Source organism: Lampetra planeri, chromosome 52 (genome assembly GCF_965212315.1).
Source record: "Lampetra planeri chromosome 52, kcLamPlan1.2.h2, whole genome shotgun sequence".
Lineage (NCBI taxonomy): Eukaryota > Metazoa > Chordata > Hyperoartia > Petromyzontiformes > Petromyzontidae > Lampetra > Lampetra planeri.
Genome location: NC_136158.1, coordinates 7823026 through 7845163, shown reverse-complemented (window position 1 = coordinate 7845163; position 22138 = coordinate 7823026). Strand labels below are relative to the sequence as shown.

General features: G+C 56.7%; 1 protein-coding gene across 1 annotated transcript; it reads left to right on the top strand.

Moving 5' to 3' along the window:
• The first annotated feature begins 20 nt into the window (after window positions 1-20).
• Window positions 21-21415, top strand: LOC144734632 (fibroblast growth factor receptor 4-like). The gene is made up of 7 exons (XM_078616900.1): window positions 21-87; window positions 673-824; window positions 15109-15251; window positions 15939-16060; window positions 16775-16885; window positions 18049-18221; window positions 18912-21415. Exons 1-7 carry the CDS (start codon window positions 21-23, stop codon window positions 19101-19103), a joined length of 960 nt encoding a protein of 319 aa, XP_078473026.1. The 3' UTR covers window positions 19104-21415.
• The last annotated feature ends 723 nt before the right edge of the window (window positions 21416-22138 follow it).

Below are 22138 nucleotides of genomic sequence, written 5' to 3'. Positions count from 1 at the left end.
CACGTACCAGGGAGTCGGAGATGGAGGACACCTCGGCCGAATCGGCACCAGAGATGGCCGGGGTCGGATCGGAGCAGCCGGGGCCGAGTACACCCGCGCCACTACGACAGGAAGGGAGGGATGCGTCGGCCGAGGGACTTCGGCTGGCTCACTCCCGCCTGGCGGAGTTGCTCTACGCTGCGGCCGCTGCGTTGGAGGAGATCACGCGGCTGGGGGCTGGAGGGGCTGCGCGGGACGACGACGGCAGCCGACGCGCAGCGCCATTTCCCGCCACCCCGACGCGGCTCGCGGTTAAATTTCCCGCCATCACTAAAGTGGGAGCAGAGGGCCGGGCCGGCCCGCGTCAGGTGACTGCTGAGGGCCAAGCACAAGCCGTGACATCATCAACACCGGCCAGCGCGTCAACAACGATGCGACCGGCGATGCCATGCTCACAGCCCGCCCACACTGTAACGTGTGCAGGGAACGACGGAGCGCGATCCACGACCACAGACGTCGCGTTACAGCAGTGACTGCCGCCTCTTAAAGAGTTCGTGGGCGCCGACGGTGACTGGGGTGGCTTCAAGAGACGGTTCCTCGCTCATCAGGAGATGGCGAACTGGACGGACGGTGAAGCACTACGCGCGCTGCCAGCGATGCTGGACAACGATGCCCTGGCTACCCTCACCTCAGCGCCTAAAGAAAAGCGCGCCACGCTGCACTTGGCGCTGCAGCTGCTGTCCGCTGTCTACGGCCCGCCTTCGGACTGCAGGCAGCTGTTTCACGATCGCCAGCGGGGCGCCACCGAATCGCCTCTGGCTTTCCGGACGGCTCTCCTGGCCCTGGCGAAGGCAGCTTTTCCGCGGATGGACGAGGAGGGGGTGGATGCTATGGTGGCGGAAAAGTTGTTGATACTCGCGGATGAGCTGGACGTTGCCGTCTTGGCTCAGGACGACACGGAAATGTCTTCCCTGCTGGTCGCGCGCCACATCCATGGGGGCTTGCGGTCCCTGCGTCGCAAGGCTGCCAAGGGGGTGGCCGGCCATGTCATGGCGGCTCCCGCCCTTCCATCGGTGGAGGTCTGCGGGGTGGAGCGGCGGGAGGAATGGAGATCTGCGGTACCACAGGCTTGGAACGGACCGAGCCGCCAGGAGCAGCCCAGGCCATCTGGGGCGCTCACACGCTGCTACAACTGTGGCCTTCAAGGCCACGTTGATTCAGGATGCCGGGCTCCCCGTCAGCGCGGGGCGACACCTCGTCAGGACGCCGCGCCGTCTCCACCCAAGCTCCAGCAGAGAAATACGGCGAGTCGTGGCACCTCACACGTTTGGCCCATGCACACATCCGACACACACTCACGCGCTGAAATGAACAGGGCTCGCAAATCGACGGCCGTTGCGTCGGATTGTTCTGAAATGCGGCGAGCGCTCCAACCGGGTCAGTGGTCGGAGCTCGCCCATCGTGTTGTTGCAGCGTCGGCGGGATCGTCGGTCGTGGTCGGTCATATTGATGGGGTAGAGGTGTGGATTTTAATTGACACAGGAGCATCGGCGACCATTATATCTGATTTGATTTATAACATCCTTCCCGTTCAAAGTCGTCCCTTGCTCCCCGTTGACCTGCCATGCTATGCTGCTAACGGGGGCTCGCTGGGCATCATTGGGCAAATCCGCGCCAAAATTTGCATTGGAGACATTAAATTATCCGGGCCTGTTTTGGTTTCCTCCTCACTGGCGGTTCCGTGCCTGTTGGGGACGGATTTCTTGGCCAAAATGCCCATTCGTATCTTGATCGACCAGGGGTGCATCGAGCTCCCGTCGGGCCGACGTGTTACATTTTTGTCTTCCCCCGCCACGGAGCGTCGGGCGTTTGCGACCGTGCAGGCGCTCGTGGCAAAAACTGTGCGCGTACCCCCGGGGGCTCAGATGCTCGTCCCTCTTAGGTTGCGTCGGCCGTTTGCTGCGGGGGTTGCGGATCGGGGGGTCTTGTTGGGACCATCTCGGGCCGGGGTCAATGGACCCGATTTGCTAGTGGCTCAGACCATGGTGAAAGGGGATGGGGACCCCTTCATTGCAGTCCTTAATGTAGGATCGCGAACGGCCGTGGTTCCTCAAGGGACCGTGCTTGCACACGCAACGCCGGCACCCTATGAGGAACCACTCGTGGATCAGGTAAGCACCGATCCTCCGTCGCGACCGCATTCGGACTGTGATGACGGATGGCTGGATGCGCTTTGCGCGGGATCAGTGGACCTGTCCGACTCGCAGCGTGCGCAGCTGCGAGTTCTCCTGAAAGAATTTGCCGACGTTTTTAGTCAACACAAATTTGATATTGGTTGTACTAAATTGCTGCGACACCATATTGACACGGGTGACAGCGCGCCAATCCGCCAAAATCCCTTTCGGTTGAGTCCCGCCGAAAAGGATCATGTCAAATCAGCCGTTGATGACATGCTAGCCGCCGATATCATTTCCCCTTCCAACAGCCCGTGGGGCGCGCCGATCGTTTTGGTGAAAAAACACGACGGCTCACTGCGGTTTTGTGTCGACTTTTGGCGATTGAACAAAATTTCTGTGGCAGATGCGTACCCGCTTCCTCGAATGGATGAGTCGCTCGATGCCTTGGCGGGGGCGCGATTCTTTTCCACCCTGGATTTACTTTCTGGATTCTGGCAGCTTCCTCTGGATGACGAATCCAAACCTAAGACTGCTTTCCGTACACCGCAAGGCCTCTTCCAATTTAACCGCTTGCCGATGGGCTTACATTCTGCGCCAGCAACTTTTCAGCGGTTAATGGAACTGGTCTTGGCGGGCTTGCAATGGGATTCGTGTTTAATTTACTTGGACGATGTCATCGTCTTTAGCAAATCATTTGATGAACACCTCCAGAGGTTGCGTGCTGTTTTTCTCAAAATGCGGGCTGCCAATTTGAAATTTAAACCGCAGAAGTGCCATTTGCTCCGCGAATCGGTGCGGTATTTGGGTCATATTGTTGGACGCTCGGGGATATCCACTGATCCCGCCAAAACGGAATGCGTCAGCTCCTGGCCGACTCCCACCTCGGTGGGAGAGGTCAGGAGTTTCATTGGGTTCGCGTCGTACTACCGACGGTTTGTGGCTGACTTCGCTACGATCGCGAAACCATTGCATGCCTTGACGTCCAAGGGAGTCAGGTTTCATTGGGGACCGGAGGAGGAGGCTGCTTTTCGCGCCCTCCGGAATGCCCTGGTGGGGGCTCCGCCATTGAATTATCCCGATTTCTCACAACCCTTCTTGCTCGATACAGACGCAAGTAACACGGGCATTGGGGGCGTGCTGTCCCAGCTCATTGGTGGCGTAGAGCATGTGGTGGCTTACGGTAGTCGGGTACTGTCTCCGGCGGAACAACGGTACTGCGTTACCCGTCGGGAATTATTGGCAATTGTTTATTTCGTTCAGCAGTACCGCCCGTATCTGTACGGTCGACGTTTCACCGTCCGTACAGATCATGCGGCTCTGCAGTACGCCCTGCGGGTTCAACAACCATCGGGGCAGTTGTCTCGATGGTTGGAGATTCTCCAAGACTACGACTTTGTCACCACATATCGTAAGGGCGTCCGCCACACGAACGCTGACGCCCTGTCGCGGTTGCCACCCATTTCGGAGTGCGCTTGCCTCTTGGGTTCGGGGCGTTGTAGGCCCCCGAACGTGGCCACGGATTCGGTCCTCGTGGCCGCCACCGATGCGCCTTCAGCTTCGGGTCCTATCGAGCAAGAAGGGAGGGATTCGTTGCTGGGGTTGTCGGTTGCGGAGTGGGGACGCCTCCAAATGGAGGACACCTCCCTCCTCGCTCTGCGCCGTCGCACCGGGGGGGTTGGTCAGGGGGTGGCGAACGTTGACTCGTGGGGGTTGTTCCAGGGGCTTTTAATGCACTGGGACGGGAAATCCCGCCGCCAACGGCTCGTGGTGCCTGCAGCATTGAGGGGTAAGGTGGTATGGGCTGCGCATGAGCGGCTCCTGCACTTGGGGAATCACAAAACCCTTTCCATGCTCCAGCTCGATTTCTTCTGGCCGGGCATGGCAAAGGACGTGGGGGATCTCCTGGGGTCGTGCACGTAATGCGCGCAGCGAAAGCCACCGGCGAGGGGGTCCAACCCTCCGCTGCAGTCCATAAAGGTTTCCCGGATTAACGAGCTCGTTGCTCTGGATATTCTCGGGCTATTTCCCGCTACACCCAGGGGAAATAGGTATTTATTGACAGGGGTCGAATACTTCACGAGATGGCCCATGGCCTGGCCCCTGGCCAACCAGTCGGCAGCAGCCATCGCGGAGGCCTTTGTCCAGGGCTATGTCCTCGACAAGGGTGCTCCGGAACGGCTGCTGACTGACCAGGGTAAACATTTTTCAGGGAAACTCCTCCGCGAGGTGTGCGACCTCTTGGGTACGGAGAAAATTCGGATCTCCCCATATCACCCACAAACTGACGGGATGGTGGAACGGCTGCATCGGACTATCACGTCCATGCTGTCCCAGCAGGTATCGGAATCCCAGACAGATTGGGACCTTCGCATTGCTGGTGTGTTACAAGCCTACAGGATGGCTCCCCATGCGGCCACCGGATTTTCACCGTTCTTTTTAATGTATGGCCGCGAGGCTAACCCGCCTGTGACGACTCAGCTGAAGCTCTCGGCGCCTCAGGCGAAGTCTAAATTGTCCGAACACGTTAAATTTAACATCGGCAAATTAACTGAGGCGCGGGAAGCGGCCGTGCAAAATTCTGAACTCCGCCAGAAGGCGAACGAGAGGCTTAGGCTGGGGCGGGTACATGTGTTCAAATGGAAACTGGGGGACAGGGCATGGTTGCACTGTCCCCAGGTGCCGCTGGCGACCTCGTCAAAGTTGGTACGGCCGTGGCGGGGGCCCGTCGAGGTCGTACAGGTCTTGCGGCCGCAATGTGTACGCGTCAAATGGGGGAGGCGTCGGTGGTACGTGCACCCCTCCAGGTTGAAACCGTTCATTACGCCTACCCGTGGTTCGCACACACACACGCATGGCCAAACGTGTGAGGGGTCCGCCGACTCGGCGACGTCGCTGCTTTCGCCTGACCTGACATCGACTGTTCCATCTACAGGTGCACCAGGAGTGACGGGTCCACGACCGCCAACCCCTTCCGGGGGGGTCGGGGGTCACTCAGCAGCGGAGCCAGAATCTCTCGCACCCGGACCGTCAACAACCGCCACTGAGCGTGCCGGGACGGGCCCTTGTGACGGGCCCGCCGCGAGAACGCGCGCCAAAACGCGCAGACTTTTGTGAGGTCGGCCGTTGGGGGGCCCTTGCGGAAGGTGGGGGGGAGGCGTCCGGGGCGCGTGTATATATGTTGGTTTTGCGGAATGGGGTATTTATTCGGGGGGGTGCGTCGGGTTATTTTTTTTCCCTGTTTCCTGTTGTTTTGTTGTTGTTGTGGTTGTCTTTGTTCTTGTTAAATTACGCGAGGCACACACGGGTTTGGGGGGTCATGCACCTTTATTGTGGTTTTGTTGCAGCCGGGGACGGCTGCGGGCTGTACAGGGGGGGGGTGATGTAGAGGTGTAATTGTGTAGATGTATGGGTACGGATGGGAAACAAACACAAGGGGCGGGGTTAGGGCTGTACACGAAGGAGGTGCTCGCACCGACGTCCGCACCTACATCCCCCACAGGCCCCTCCCGGGGGCCGAGTGCTATAAAAGGTGGTGAGCCGGAGGGCTCGAGGTCGAGTATTAGCTTAAACCAGCGAAGAGCGAAGACCAGCTAGAATAGGCCCCAGAGCTCCCCTGGCTCGCTGTCCTTGTCAGGGCCGACCAGGGCAAGCTGGTGGCGTGGCCCCGAGAGCCCAGACTGACGTTCTTATAAGAGCCGGTCTGGAGACTCAGGGTGCCGGGATCCCAGCTTGACCAGGGCTGGGATAGGTAGCCTCCTCTAGCTCCGTAGTGGAGGACTCGGGCGTAGGTTAGTGGGGTTAGATGTTGCGTCTCCCTGTTAGACGAGTGAAGGGGACGATACCCCTCTAAGTGCTGTGTGTACCCGTTACTGTGCACACGTTGGTGTTAATAAATAAGTGTGCCTCCGACTCCGTCGTCACAGCCTCCTGAATACTTACTACATAAGCAGTGTGCATAGGAATTTGTTCATAGTTTTTTTTAACTATAGTCCGGCCCTCCAACGGTCTGAGGGACAGTGAACTGGCCCCCTGTTTAAAAAGTTTGAGGACCCCTGGTATAGAGTCTTGATGAGGGAATTATTCTGGGATGGATGGTGGTGGGAATCCGGTTTTAGGTAAGCATCCGTATGGGTGGCTTTCCTGTAGACAGAGTGGCTCATTGAACCATCAGGTCTCCTTTTAATTAGGACATCCAAAAAGGGTAGCTTGCCATCTTTTTCGACTTCCATGGTGAATCTGATGGCTGGATGTATGGAATTGATGTGGTCGAGGAATTGGTCTAGAGCAGGCCGGCCATGTGGCCAGATGACAAAAGTGTCATCTACGTACCTCTTCCATAAGGTCGGGCGTAGAGTGGCAGTCTGGATGGCGTCAGTCTCAAATTTCTCCATGAAGACGATTGGCTACAACCGGAGATAGGGGGGAGCCCATTGGGGTGCCCTCAGTTTGCTTGTAGAAAGTTCCATTCCAGGTGAAGTATGTATTGGTTAAGCAGTGTCTCACCAGGGGGGTACCCCAGCATTCAGTCCTTGATGAACCAAGTCTTCAATAATTGCGATGGTGTCAGGTACAGGAACTTTGGTGTGTAGTGACATAAGAAGGGAGGGGCTGCTGGGGGCTCTGGGACCCTGGGTGGGCCAGACGCTTAAGCCTCTTGGCACCAGGCGTTGGGTTCTCAGGCGGGTCCAGACGCTTAAGCCTCTTGGCACCAGGCGTTGGGTTCTCAGGCGCTTAAGCCTCTCGGCGCCGCCAACGGGGTGGGCGCTGTGTGTGCTCTGTGGGATGTCTGGTGGCGCACACGGCCCCACCCCTCGTTGGACCAGGCATAAAAGGAGAGCTCCCTGGACGATCAGGGCCAGTTGTAACTCAAGACCCAAGACCCACGACCAGCCATCTGAAGACCCTGGGATGTTGTGAGAGCCAGTGGTGGGACTCTGGAACTCCCGACTCTACGACCTTGTGAGAATGAGTTCCAGAGCGTAACCAGAGTAGAGTATCTAGGCTGTGTACCTAGGCTGTGTACCTAGGCTATAACAGAGTATCATGACTGTTGGAGTGTTGTATTGTAATAAACAAGTTACCTCTACAAGTGTCTCCGGAACCCGTTACAGGTGAATAAGGAAACCACATCAAAACTGACAAGCAGGTCGTTTGGGGACAGGGAAATCCCCTTAATTGTCGATACCAGGTCAGTAGAGTTTAGTACCGCAGAGGTGGTTTTTCCAGTGAAAGGCAATAGGATTTCAGTCAAAAAACAAGCCAGTTTATAGAGCCCAATGCATCTCCGACCAGGAACACATTGCCAGTGAACTCAAACACATATGCCAAGCTCTTAAAGCTAATGGTTACTCCGACTACACAATCCGCAAGGCCATCACTCCAACCATCAAGAAGGATCCTGTTGAGGAGCCTTTCAAGACCATCACCTTACCCTACATTGCTGGGGTCACAAAAAAGATCTACAAAATCCTGATTAAACACAAGATCCAGGTCCGATTCAACACAGTACATAAAATCCGTGATCTGGTCCCGTCTGTAAAAGATGTGGTTCCAGACATACAGTACCCTGGCGTCTACAAACTAAGTTGCCTCTGTGGTAGCAGTTACATTGGAGAAACCAAACGACATGTCTCGGACCGCATCCGTGAACATAAAGCAGACTTGAAACACGGTAGGACAAACACCTCAGCCGTAGCAGATCACTGTTACAATTCAGTGGGCTCACATGATATTGACTTCTCCAAGACAGAGGTCCTCTGCAAGCCATCTGGATACCATGAGAGATTGGTTCATGAGGCGATCCACATATACAAACACAGAGACAATTTCAACCGAGAAGATGGATTCTGGCTTAGCAATCATTGGAAGGGCGTAATAAACCATTTGGGATCTTAACTGATTGTGTTCACGTTTACTGTGACTTTCAGACCACGTTCCACTCACTGGCATTGTATTCTCCGCAGGGAATGGATTCTTTGCCTTGCTACTCTCCCATTGACATATTTCGTTGCTTCCTCTTAGTATCTTTCACACGACGGTCAATGGTACAGTGTATAATAACAAATAGTATAACATTTATATGCTTAATACAATGTACAAAGTAATATATACTATCGTAATTGTATAGTGAATATATAGCAGTGTGATATACATTAGGGTGGGTAGAATAATATATAGTGTATAATACAATGTATAAGGTTTAGGGTGGTTTATAGCAATGCAGTATATAATTTAATGTTGGGTTTGTCTATGTCATTATATAGTACTCGTGTGATGTAAGAGAATAAAGTTCATATGGAAGCATATTATATAATCTTTACGACATAAAATTGTAATGTATTACTTACTGTTAGTAACTCAGCTTATTGTAGAGTATAGTTAGTATACTGATGATACTATGTAGTTCATACTTTAGTTGTTTACGTGTTGGTTTTAGTTACTGCAGCTACACTCTATTAACACTCCTTCCCTTTATTAATGCTACCCCTATCCCCTCCCTTTGATGCTGCTAATCCTGCATAATGCACGGGCATAATTAGTACTACAGTATTCACATACCTGCATTTCCCATATCCCCTCCCTTTGATGCTGCTAGTCCTGCATAATGCACGGGCATATGTAGTACTAATCACATTCCTGCATTTCCCATAAATATGCTAAATTCCTCTTGATATGCAAATTATTTCGTCGCAGCGCCCTTTCCTCCCCTTTCAACCCAGCTTATATATATGCTCCAAGCTCTTGTGCTGTTTCATTCAGACGCTGTCGCCTTGACAGACCTGGTTTTCACTGATGACGGCTGCTTGCGTTGTGGCCGAAACGTCGTGAGAATTATTTTATTATGTTTTATTTTTATTATTTTATTACTTCCCTTCTACGTGACTTTACCGAAAGAACCAAGAAGATGAATCCCTGCAGTCACGAAAGCTTTAAATCGAGATTCAAGATCAGTTGCTGCTTCCTTGAAATTCATAGTAGGATCCTGTAAGCGCTTCTGAACACGATCAGTTTTTCCAAGAATGACATTCCAGAAATGTAATAAAACTATAAAGTTATAATTTAATACGCATGCCTGTAACTGTTCTGCATCACTTCTGGTTTCAGGCGTCATAGTTATGTCCTCCAATAATTTGTCTAGCAGCCCTACTGGTTCATCCAGTCCTTCATAGATAGCCCTAACAGCTTCTGATCGTGCACTCCAGCGTGTTTCAGACTCCCGCTTTACTGTGATGGGCACAGATTTTTTTTAACTCTTGTTGAACGAGAGAAAAACAAATATATACTTTCAACTGTTCCAAAAAATGTGACAAGTGGATCCTGTTTAGTTGAGTGTACTCCTGCTAAGTTTAAGGTTGTCACAGTTGACAAACAATGCTCTGATTTAAAGCTTTCGTGACTGCAGGGATTCATCTTCTTGGTTCTTTCGGTAAAGTCACGTAGAAGGAAAATAATAAAATAATTTATGCTGGGATGGAGGGGCGAAGAGCGTTTTGACAAAATAATTTGCATATCAAGAGGAATTTAGCATATTTATGGGAAATGCAGATATCCGATTAGTACTACTTGTGAAATGCGTAGGAGGTTTGGCGAGGGGTTTAAGATCATTATGCCCATGCATTATGCAGGATTAGCAGTATCAAAGGGAGGGAGTAAGGTTAGAATTAATAAAGGGAAGGAATGTTAATAATATGGCGCCGTAGCAACTAATATGCGTATAGACTATACATTGTAATATTACACTATGTATTATTCTACCCAACCAACTGTATACCACACTGCTATATATTCACTATAAAATTACGATACTATATATTACCTTATACATTGTATTAAACATTACACTTTAATAATATTTATTATTATACAATATGCTATACACTATACCATTGACCGGCGCGTGAAAGGTACTAAGAGGAAGCAGCGAAATATGTCAATGGGAGAGTGGTGGTAGGCAGCTTGCAGCGGAGCAAAGAATCCATTCCCTGCGGTGGGGGCGGCGGGGGCGGCGGGGGCGGCGGGGGCGGCGGGGGGCGGCGGGGGCGGCGGGGGCGGCGGGGGGCGGCGGGGGGCGGCGGTGGCGGGGGGTGGCGGCGGCGGCGGGGGCGGTGGGGGCGGCGGGGGCGGCGGTGGCGGGGGGCGGCGGCGGTGGGGGTGGCGAGGGTGGTGGTGGTGTCGGTGGATGGGGGTGATGGGGGTGATGGGGGTGGTGGTGGTGGTGGTGGTGGCGGGTGGCGGCGGTGGCGGTGGGGGCGGTGGGGGCGGTGGTGGTGACGGTGAGGGCGGTGGTGGTGACGGTGGTGGTGGTGGGGGTGGTGGTGGTGGTGGTGGTGACGGTGGTGGTGGTGGTGACGGGGGTGGTGGTGGTGGTGGTGGTGGTGATGGGGGTGGTGGTGGTGGTGGTGGTGACGGGGGTGGTGGTGGTGACGGTGGTGGTGGCGGTGGTGGGGGTGGTAGTGGTGATGGTGGTGGCGGTGGCGGTGGTGGTGGTGGTGGTGGCGGCGGTGGGGGCGGTGGGGGTGGTGGTGGTGGTGGTGGTGACGGTGGTGTTGATGGTGGTGGTGGTGACGGTGGTGATGGTGGTGGTGACGGGGGTGGTGGCGGTGGTGGTGGTGATGGTGGTGGTGGTGATGGTGGTGGTGGTGGTGACGGGGGTGGTGGTGGTGGTGACGGTGGTGGTGGTGGTGGTGGTGGTGATGGCGGCGGTGGTGACGGTGGTGTTGGTGGTGATGACAGTGGTGGTGGTGGTGGCGGTGACGGTGGTGGTAGTGGTGGTGATGGAGGTGGTGATGGTGGTGGAGGTGGTGGTGGAGGTGGTGATGGTGGAGGTGGTGGTGGTGGTGGTGATGGTGATGGTGTAGGTGTTGGTGGTGGTGACGGTGGTGGTGGTGGTGGTGGTGGTGGTGATGACGGGGATGATGGTGGTGACGGTGGTGGTGGTGGTGACGGTGGTGGTGGTGACGGTGGTGGTGATGGTGACGGTGGTGGTGGCGGTGGCGGCGGTGGTGGTGGCGGGGGCGGCGGTGGCGGGGGTGATGGCGGTGGGGGCGGTGGTGGTGGCGGCGGTGGCGGGGGGTGGCGGTGGCGGGGGTGGCGGTGGTGGGGGTGGCGGTGGCGGGGGGTGGCGGTGGTGGGGGTGGTGAGGGTGGTGAGGGTGATGGTGGTGGCGGTGGTGGGGGTGGTGGTGGTGGCGGTGGTGGGGGTGGTGGGGGGTGGCGGTGGGGGCGGTGGGGGTGGCGGTGGTGGCGGTGGGGGCGGTGGTGGTGGTGGTGACGGTGGTGTCGGTGGTGGTGGTGACGGTGGTGGTGGTGGTGGGGGTGGTGGTGGTGACGGTGGTGACGGTGGTGGTGACGATGGTGGTGGTGGTGGTGGGGGTTGTGGGGGTGATGACGGGGGTGGTGGTGGTGACGAGGGTAGTGGTGGTGGTGGTGGTGACGGTGGTGGTGGTGGTGGTGACGGTGGTGGTGGTGGTGGGGGTGGTGGTGGTGGTGACGGTGGCGGTGGTGGTGGTGATGGTGGTGACGGTGGTGGTGGTGGTGATAGTGGTGGTGGTGATGGCGGCGGTGGTGACGGTGGTGTTGGTGGTGATGACGGTGGTGGTGGTGGAGGTGGTGGTGGTGGTGGAGGTGGTGGTGGTGGTGATGGTGGTGGACGTGGAGGTGGTGGTGGCGGTGGTGATGGTGGTGGTGGTGGTGACGGTGGTGGTGGTGGTGACGGTGGTGGTGGTGGTGATAGTGGTGGTGGTGATGGCGGCGGTGGTGACGGGGGTGTTGGTGGTGATGACGGTGGTGGTGGTGGCGGTGGTGGAGGTGGTGGTGGTGATGGTGGTGGTGGGGGTGGTGGTGGTGGTGGTGGTTGTGGTGACGATGGTGGTGGTGATGACGGGGTGATGGTGGTGACGGTGGTGGTGGTGACGGGGGTGGTGGTGGTGACGGGGGTAGTGGTGGTGGTGGTGACGGTGGTGGTGGGGGTGGTGGTGGTGGTGACGGTGGCGGTGGTGGTGGTGATGGTGGTGACGGTGGTGGTGGTGGTGATAGTGGTGGTGGTGATGGCAGCGGTGGTGACGGTGGTGTTGGTGGTGATGACGGTGGTGGTGGTGGAGGTGGTGGTGGTGGTGGAGGTGGTGGTGGTGGTGGTGATGGTGGTGGACGTGGAGGTGGTGGTGGCGGTGGTGATGTTGGTGGTGGTGGTGGTGACGGTGGTGGTGGTGGTGACGGTGGTGGTGGTGATAGTGGTGGTGGTGATGGCGGCGGTGGTGACGGTGGTGTTGGTGGTGATGACGGTGGTGGTGGTGGCGGTGGTGGAGGTGGTGGTGGTGGTGATGGTGGTGGTGGTGGTGGGGGTGGTGGTGGTGGTGGTTGTGGTGACGATGGTGGTGGTGATGACGGGGTGATGGTGGTGACGGTGGTGGTGGTGACGGGGGTGGTGGTGGTGACGGGGGTGGTGGTGGTGACGGTGGTGGTGGTGATGGTGGTGGTGACGGTGGTGGTGGTGGTGACGGTGGTGGTGGTGGTGGTGGTGACGGTGGTGGTGGTGGTGGTGACGGTGGTGGTGGTGATGGTGGTGATGGTGACGGTGGTGGTGACGGTGGTGGTAGTGACGGTGGTGTTGGTGGTGATGACGGTGGTGGTGGTGGCGGTGATGGAGGTGGTGGTGGAGGTGGTGGTGGTGGTGGTGGTGATGGTAGTGGTGGGGGTGGTGGGGGTGTTGGTGGTGGTGACGGTGGTGGTGGTGATGACGGGGATGATGGTGGTGACGGTGGTGGTGGTGGTGACGGTGGTGGTGGTGACGGTGGTGGTGATGGTGTCGGTGGTGGTGGCGGTGGCGGCGGTGGTGGTGGCGGGGGCGGCGGTGGCGGGGGTGATGGCGGTGGGGGCGGTGGCGGTGGCGGCGGTGGCGGGGGGTGGCGGTTGCGGGGGGTGGCGGTGGTGGGGGGTGGCGGTGGCGGGGGTGGCGGTGGTGGGGGTGGTGAGGGTGGTGAGGGTGATGGTGGTGGCGGTGGTGGGGGTGGTGGTGGGGGTGGCGGTGGCGGGGGGTGGCGGTGGTGACGGTGGTGTCGGTGGTGGTGGTGACGGTGGTGGTGGTGGTGGGGGTGGTGGTGGTGACGGTGGTGACGGTGGTGGTGACGATGGTGGTGGTGGGGGTTGTGGGGGTGATGACGGGGGTGGTGGTGGTGACGTGGGTAGTGGTGGTGGTGGTGACGGTGGTGGTGGTGGTGGGGGTGGTGGTGACGGTGGCGGTGGCGGTGGTGGTGGCGGTGGTGGTGGTGATGGTGGTGACGGTGGTGGTGGTGGTGATAGTGGTGGTGGTGATGGCGGCGGTGGTGACGGTGGTGTTGGTGGTGATGACGGTGGTGGTGGAGGTGGTGGTGGTGGAGGTGGTGGTGCTGGTGGTGATGGTGGTGGAGGTGGAGGTGGTGGTGGCGGTGGTGATGTTGGTGGTGGTGGTGGTGACGGTGGTGGTGGTGTTGACGGTGGTGGTGGTGATAGTGGTGGTGGTGATGGCGGCGGTGGTGACGGTGGTGTTGGTGGTGATGACGGTGGTGGAGGTGGTGGTGGTGGTGATGGTGGTGGTGGTGGTGGGGGTGGTGGTGGTGGTGGTTGTGGTGACGATGGTGGTGGTGATGACGGGGTGATGGTGGTGACGGGGGTGGTGGTGGTGACGGGGGTGGTGGTGGTGACGGGGGTGGTGGTGGTGACGGTGGTGGTGGTGATGGTGGTGGTGACGGTGGTGGTGGTGGTACGGTGGTGGTGGTGGTGACGGTGGTGGTGGTGGTGGTGACGGTGGTGGTGATGGTGGTGATGGTGACGGTGGTGGTGACGGTGGTGGTAGTGACGGTGGTGTTGGTGGTGATGATGGTGGTGGTGGTGGCGGTGGTGGAGGTGGTGGTGGAGGTGGTGGTGGTGGTGGTGGTTGTGGTGACGATGGTGGTGGTGATGACGGGGTGATGGTGGTGACGGTGGTGGTGGTGGTGGTGATGGTGGTGGTGACGGTGGTGGTGGTGGTGGGGGTGGTGGTGGTGGGGGTGGTGGTGGTGGTGGTGGGGGTTGTTGGGGTGATGACGGGGGTGGTGGTGGTGACGGGGGTAGTGGTGGTGGTGACGGTGGTGGTGGTGGTGGTGGTGACGGTGGCGGTGGCGGTGGTGGTGGTGATGGTGGTGGAGGTTGTGGTGGCGGTGGTGATGTTGGTGGTGGTGACGGTGGTGGTGGTGGTGACGGTGGTGGTGGTGGTGGTGATAGTGGTGGTGGTGATGGTGGTGATGGTGACGGTGGTGGTGACGGTGGTGGTAGTGACGGTGGTGTTGGTGGTGATGACGGTGGTGGTGGTGGCGGTGGTGGAGGTGGTGGTGGAGGTGGTGGTGGTGGTGGTTGTGGTGACGATGGTGGTGGTGATGACGGGGTGATGGTGGTGACGGTGGTGGTGGTGGTGATGGTGGTGGTGACGGTGGTGGTGGTGGTGGTGGCGGTGGTGGTGGTGATGGTGGTGGTGATGGTGGTGGTGATGGTGGTGGTGGTAGTGACGGTGGTGGTGGTGGTGTTGGTGGCCGTGGCGATGGTGGTGGTGGTGATGGTGGCGGTGGTGCCGCTACCAGTCGCACAATGTTTGTGTGTGTGTGTTGTGTGTGTCTGTGTGTGTGTGTCTGTATTGTGTCAGTGTGTCTGTGTGTGTGTGTCTGTGTGTGTCTGTGTGTGTCTGTGTGTGTGTTTGTCTGTGTGAGTGTCTGTGTGTGTGTGTGTGTTTGTGTGTGTGTCTCTGTGTGTGTCTCTGTGTGTGTCTCTGTGTGTGTCTCCGTGTCTGTCTGTGTGTGTCTCTGTGTCTCCGTGTGTCTCTGTGTGTGTCTGTGCGTGTCTCCGTGTGTCTTAGTGTCTCTGTGTGTGTCTCTGCCGTGTCCACTGCGTGCGTTCGACATCGACGCGCTTCGTTAATCGCTTGTGGGGCTCCCGCCGGCCTGCAGGTATCGGTGGAGTCTGCCGGCTCGGCCAACTCGAGGCCGCCGCTGCTGCTGGCGACGCGAGGAGGCGGCGGACGCCGCTTCTCGCCGGCGGACTCCCCGACGCTGGCCGGCGTCTCCGAGAGCGAGCTGACTGAAGATCCTCGGTTGGAGTTCCCACGGGAAATGTTCGTCGCCGCCCGTTATCACTCCAGTCGCGATCATTCCCTCCTCCTGTCGTTCCTCTCGCTCGTCACTCGGCAACGGAGCAAACGGACGAGGCGTTTGACGATTTGTACCCCGAGGTAGAGCCGGGGCTAGCCGATGCACGTACGTGATTAATGTACGAATAATAGTCGGGCGGGCGGGGTGGGGTAGGGGGGCGGGGGGGAGATTCGACTGTTGGGCGCGTCACGCGGGGCGCGGCTTGCGGGGGGTTTCCCACCTTCATGGGGGGTTTCCCACCTTCACGAGGATGCAGGACGCCAGGCCAACCGCAGTTTGTGAACCGTCCCATGTCATCGGCCACAAAAAGTAGCCGACTGCTATTTTTCGCCGCCTTAACGGACGAATCGCCCGGCTGTACTCATGACCTTTGACCCCGATTCGGCTCAAGACGATGTCTATGATGTTATTTTATCTTTAAATGCGTCGCCTCCAGCTCCCGCAGGAATTGGCCGAACTGGAACACACAAATTGAGTCGCTCCCAACGCGCACGATGGCTCGCCGCGGCTTCGCGTCGCAAGCCGGCGAGCCGATGCGAATCGACGAATCGATCCTAAGGCGACGCGCGTGTGACCGTCGTGTTGACCTCGTGGGACCGTCATCTTGACCTCGTGCTCGTCTCCAGCAGGCTCACGCTGGGTGCGCCACTGGGTGAGGGCTGCTTTGGCCGCGTGGTGACGGCCGAGGCGTTGGGCATCGACAAGGAGAAGCCCGAGCGCTGCGTCCGCGTCGCCGTCAAGATGCTGAAGGGTGAGCCGCTGGCGCTCCAGGCACGCCGCTAGCACTACGGGCACGCCACTGGCACTACGGGCACGCCGCTAGCACTACGGGCATGCCACGCCGCTAGCACTACGGGCACGCCGCTAGCACTACGGGCACGCCGCTGGCGCTCCAGGCATGCCGCTCGTGCTCCGGGCACGCCGCTAGCACTACGGGCACGCCACTGGCGCTCCGGGCATGCCGCTAGCACTACGGGCACACCGCTAGCGCTACGTGCACGCCGCTGGCGCTCCGGGCACGCCGCTAGCGCTACGGGCACGCCACGCCGCTAGCACTCCGGGCACGCCGCTAGCGCTACGGGCACGCTGCTGCTGGCGCTCCGGGCACACCGGCGTGGCGACGGCCGTGGGAACGCCGGGCCTTGACGTCACCGGCAGTCGGCCGCCGACACCGTTGTTATCGTCGTCGCCCATCGATCGATTCGCATCCCACCTCCACCCCCCCGCCACCAAAATAAAACCGCGACCGGTTTTATAATTCCGTGTTTTTGTCCCAACGATCGACTTTGTCCCCGGGCTCTGACGGTCCCGTGCGTCTGTTTGCCGACGTGCGTCTCTAACCGCACCGTAGCCGCACCGACGCATCGTCGTCGTCGTCGCCCGACCCGCTCATCCTGACGGCACAGAGCTGCCTGGGCCGCAGCGATGCGACGCGTTCGCCCCGTTTGTCTGATCTCCCTCGCAGACAACGCCACGGACAAGGAGCTGTCCGATCTGGTGTCGGAAATGGAGTTGATGAAGAGCATCGGGCAGCACAGGAACATCATCAGCCTGCTTAGGGCCTGCACGCAGGGCGGTGAGTTGTCAAGTTTCAAGTTTCATGTATTAGGTATAGAGCCCCGTGAGACATTCGGCTCTTGAATCGGGTGCAACCGCAACAAACAAAAAACAAAAACATGAACAAAAAACATCTTAAAGTGACTAAGTGCAAACAGCAAATCCAAGAAAAGACAGCAAAATATTGCAGAAAAAGCACCGTACACCAACGCTGTGTGATAAAATCCCAGTGGGATTCAAGTCAAACAACAACAACTACAATACATACTTTGTTGCAATTTATTGGAAACTGCATTCCAGAGGGATTTTCACGGTTTCCGTGATCGCAACGGCGACGCGGGCAAACGCGGAAACAGAAGCCGGTCCCTCGTGCGTGTGCGTAGCGTGCGCGTTGAACTTCCTTCGCACCCTACGTAGCCGACCGTGGTGACGAGTTTCCGCGCGACGTGTTACGCGACGGATCAGCGTATACGGCGGGGGTTTTAATCTTCTTTGGCAGTCCGACTTCGGCGGGTGGAATTCCCGTGCCGGTTCTATCAGCCCATTCGTGTGCGTACGTTCACCTTCTTTCGCACAGTACGTCAGCCAGCCGCGCCAATCGGAGGTGCGGGGGGGAAACGGCTCCTCGTTGTGATGCCCGTCCACCCAGAGGCACGACGGACCGAGGTCGTCATCCACGACCCCGGGATTTGACATCTCGACCTCCCGGTTGCGATTTGGATCCGCGAGTTATTTGACAACTGCTTGGTTCTTTCGGTAAAGTTGTCACGTAGAAGGGAAATAATAAAATAATAAAAATAAAACAATAAAATAATTCTCACGACGTTTCGGCCACAACGCAAGTAGCCGTCCTCAGGTGAAGAACAGGTCTGTCAGAATGCTCATTCAGACGCTGTCTTCTCGACAGGCCTGTTCTTCACCTGAGGACGGCTGCTTGCGTTGTGGCCGAAACGTCGTGAAAATTGTATTTTATTATGTTTTATTTTTATTATTTTATTATTTCCCTTCTACATGACTTTACCGAAAGAACCAACAAGATGAATCCCTACAGTCACGAAAGAAGCTTTAAATCGACATTTATTTGACAACCTCGGTGTGAAGTCGTCTCAACAACAGGGATTCTGACGATTGCCATTCCCAGCGCTGATCCCACCACCTCCATCCCCCCCCCCCCTCCCCCAGGGCCCCTGTACGTGATCGTGGAGCTTGCCGCCAAGGGGAACCTGCGAGAGTTCCTGCGCACCCGCCGCCTGCGGCACGAAGACGACGCGCCCGTTGGCGCCCGTTGGCGCCCGTTGGCGCCAGTTGGCGCCCGTTGGCGCCTGTTGGCGTGCGGTGGGCGACGGCGTGAACCCGTGAGCAGCCCGGCTACGGGAGCTTCTGTCCGCAGACCGCAATGCCGTCGCTGCGGATGTATAAGATGCTCTATAGACGATGATGATGATGAGGATCGTCTCGTGAGGTTGTCGTGGCGGGTGGAGATGACCACCAGGCCACACACATCCGAGCGGAAACGCATCGTCCCTCGCAGGAACAAGTTGCAGCGTCGCCGTGCAGAGCAGCATGACCGCCAGTCAGAGAGAGCGTGGGGGGGGGGGGGCAGTGTGTGAGTGTGTGGGGGGGGGGCAGTGTGTGAGTGTGTGGGGGGGGGTGGCAGTGTGTGAGTGTAGGGGGGGGGGGCAGTGTGGGAGTGTGTGGGGGGGGGGGCAGTGTGGGAGTGTGTGAGGGGGGGGCAGTGTGGGAGTGTGGGGGGGGGGCAGTGTGGGAGTGTGTGGGGGGGGGGCGGTGTGGGAGTGTGTGTACGTGCTCCCGCCTGCCGCTAGCTCACGCTCCGTCGCTCCGCGCCCGTCGCGTGCAGCTGGTCGTTTGGGGTGCTGCTGTGGGAGACGTTCACGCTGGGGGGCTCCCCCTATCCTATGACTATATTTTGCCACTGGTAAAGGAGATGTCTCATATTGTAATGGCATCAACGAATGTCCGTTACTTTCACCGGGTGAATGTTAACCCCTTTTGGTACGGCGCGGCACTCTGCGTGCGTGCGTTAGGAGTACCTGGACTTGTCAGCCCCGTTGGAGCCGTACTCTCCCAGCTTCCCCGACACTCACGGCGCCTGCTGTACCAGCGGCGGCGACAACTCCGTGTTCTCCACCGAGCCAAGCCAGCCTCCGCCTCTACCGCCCCGCCTGGCGTCCCCTGTGGCAACCTGCCCGTCGCCCTCCCCGCAGCCGTCGACATGACGGAGGCGCCGCGGCCGCCGCCGCCGACCCAGCTGTGCGCGTGCGGGACATCGCTAGCGCCTTGGGCGGAGCGAGGTCGAGAGAGAGAGACGCTGGAAGGGTTTAGTCAAAGGGACTCCGACGATCGGCCATCGCGAGCAACACAAGTCTCCGTCATCAGGTGGGACCGTCACAGCTAGATTTACTGTATCAAGTGATACAGCGGTCAGCGGCTGTGCTGGGAGGGGGGTTCAAAATTGGATGCGGCGTCATCGCTTCGATTGGCCCCGGCATGAAACATAAACGCAGGCCGCATTATATTCCACTCGTCTGGATAAATAACCCCTTAGGCGCCGCTGTGTTTTAAGAAACGACTCAACATGCGGCCTACATTGAACACGTTCTGTGTGGGTGGCCCCCATCGCACCTCCTCATGCCTCGTCATCACACTGATCGCTGCTTGGGGGGGGGGGGCGGGGGGTAGCCTGCTATTATTGTCTCTTAGTGGAGATATTTCCCCCCGTGGTGTGGGAAAGTGAAATGCTAAATCGTCCACCTCCAAAAGAGCTCCTCGGTTGAGCCGCCAAAGAGGAATTTTTTCTCCCAACGGCCGTCAAAACACTAAGAGGGTAGCGACCAGAGGTCGCAACCGGGTACCCGATACCCGTACCCTACCCGTACCCGGCCGGGTACGGGTAGGGTACGGGTACGGCCGGGTACAGGTACAGGTACCCGTTTGCGACCCTGGTGCGGCCGGGTATGGGTACGGGTAAGGAATCAAAACCCGTTTGCAACCTCTGGTTTCTGAAAGGTCTTCAGTTTTGACCGATCATTGTCATCGCTTATAACGGTAAAAACCGAATTAATTTCAACAGGCTCGCGTGTGTTTATATTAAGAACGCCCGGCGAACCAGGGTGGCTCCAATAAAACGGGGACGAATTCGCCGCAGCCTAAAAAAATGGATTTAACGAAACGGATCTTTCGAGTTAAGAAATCGACAGCAGCTGCAAAGGAACTAATCAAATCTTGACCAGATTTTCCCACGATCAAAGTAAAGGATTTAATTCAAGCAAAATTAATTGTAAGGGTTGAATTCGTTTTCAAGCAATTGGCCGTTATCAAAGGAATGAATTTATTTGAAATCCATTGGGCGCAGTTAGGAATGTGGGGGGGGGGTGGTCAATTGAGTGGAGGTAAATGGCTCCGTGAGCCAATCGTCACTTCCTATAGACAAGAGCGCTCCACGTGGGGAAACCTGGGCGGACGGGCATCGAGCGATTTCCATGTCCCCCTGTGTGTGTCTGTCTATGTCCCGCTGTCTGCGTCTGTCCATCTCGCCCCATCTGGTCCTGTTCTCCCCCTGCCATCTGAGTCTGCCCGTGTCCCCACGTCTGTTCGTGTCCCGTTGCCTGCCCTCATACCCCCATTTGTCCCCCCCACGGTGCCTTAGTCTATTGTTCACACGCTTGCCCTTCACCCCGCCCCCCACAATCGGGTTCAAACCCCGCTTCTCGCTGGAAGTTTGGCTCCCTTCCTTTGTGTGGGCTGTATTTTCGCTGTGGTTGCCAGATGGGCTTCGCTGTGGCCATGCAATGTTAGGTCAGTCCACGGCGCCGCAGTGCGCTTTAACCTGGAGGAAATCGGCCAATTCCCTGGCCCCGGGAAACCGTGGAGCACCCCCACGAGGGGGCTCTCGGGTGAAAACCTAGGGGTCAGGTGACTCTCCCCCGAGGTCCTACGTGGGGGTATGTGTGTGTGTTCGTGTGAGGGGTTGCGAGGGGGGAGCAGCGCCGGCAGAGCTGCTCCGTTGCTGTGGAATCACACAATCACTTGTGGTGAACATGCAAGCAACTACATACCTATGTTATGCGCATTTGTTTCATTTTATAAATAGGGTGCTTCAAATTTTTTTAAACACTTATATGGGACTATCGTTTTTTATGGAAAAAGAACGGATAATACACTATAACATGATAACAAATGTATATTAATAGCTTAAAAAAGAGTCTCCACTTATTGTCCATCATTCTCCGGGTGGTCTCCAGAGCCCAGAGACACATTTCTTTTGGCATTGTTGAAAATTCTCAGAAGTATTAACATTTTTTTGAAGCGCCCTGTATTATTACCATTAATACAATGGTAAATGCAGTGGCGGCTCCTGCAAAATCTCTCAGGGGGGGCAAATGTTTGGATGATTGATAAGGATAAGGTCCACCCATGCAATGGATAAATTAACAGCTTAAGCATGTAAAGGCAACTTCACTACTTTAATATTAATGAAAAATAAAGTGACTCTTACAATACATCTCCTTGTTTGTTTTTATACTCACTATTATTACACTGCTTACATCACATTACTCGCTTAATACACTGCTTACTTATACTGAAATTTTGCTCTTCTTTCTTTCAAAGTAGCAAAGTGATCAATTACTCTCTCATTGAAAGCAGGCATGTTCCTGACTAGTTCCCTGTCCATGGAAAGCATAGCCATTGCATTCAGACGTTCCTGTCCCATTACATTTCTCAGGAATGTCTTGATTCTCTTTAAGGTTGAGAAACACCTCTCAGCTTCAGCAGTTGTCATGGGAGTGGTTATGAGGATGTTCAACAGAGCAACAGTCTCTGAAAAAGTATCCTGGAGGTTGTACTTCAGCAAAACCTGGTACAGCGCTAGTGCACCACAGCAGCCCTTGAATTCTGGACTCTCATAAATGACAGACAGTTCAGTCTTCAGCTTCGCCATATTTAACATAGGGTATGCCCTGACAGTGATGTTCAGAGCCTCAACAGGGAATGTATGGCCATGCTGTTGAAACATCTCTCCTTGTAGCAGCGTGGCACTTACAAGGTGGTCGGTAAAGAAGAACCTTTCTTTGGTGTGCAATACAGTATATAATTTAATGTTGGGTTTGTCTATGGCAGTATATAGTAGGGTGTAGACTCGTGTGATGTAAGAGAATAAAGTTTAGATGGAAGCATATTATATATTTTTTTTACGACGTAGAATTGTAATGTATTACTTACTGTTAATAACTCAGCGTATTGTAGAGTATAT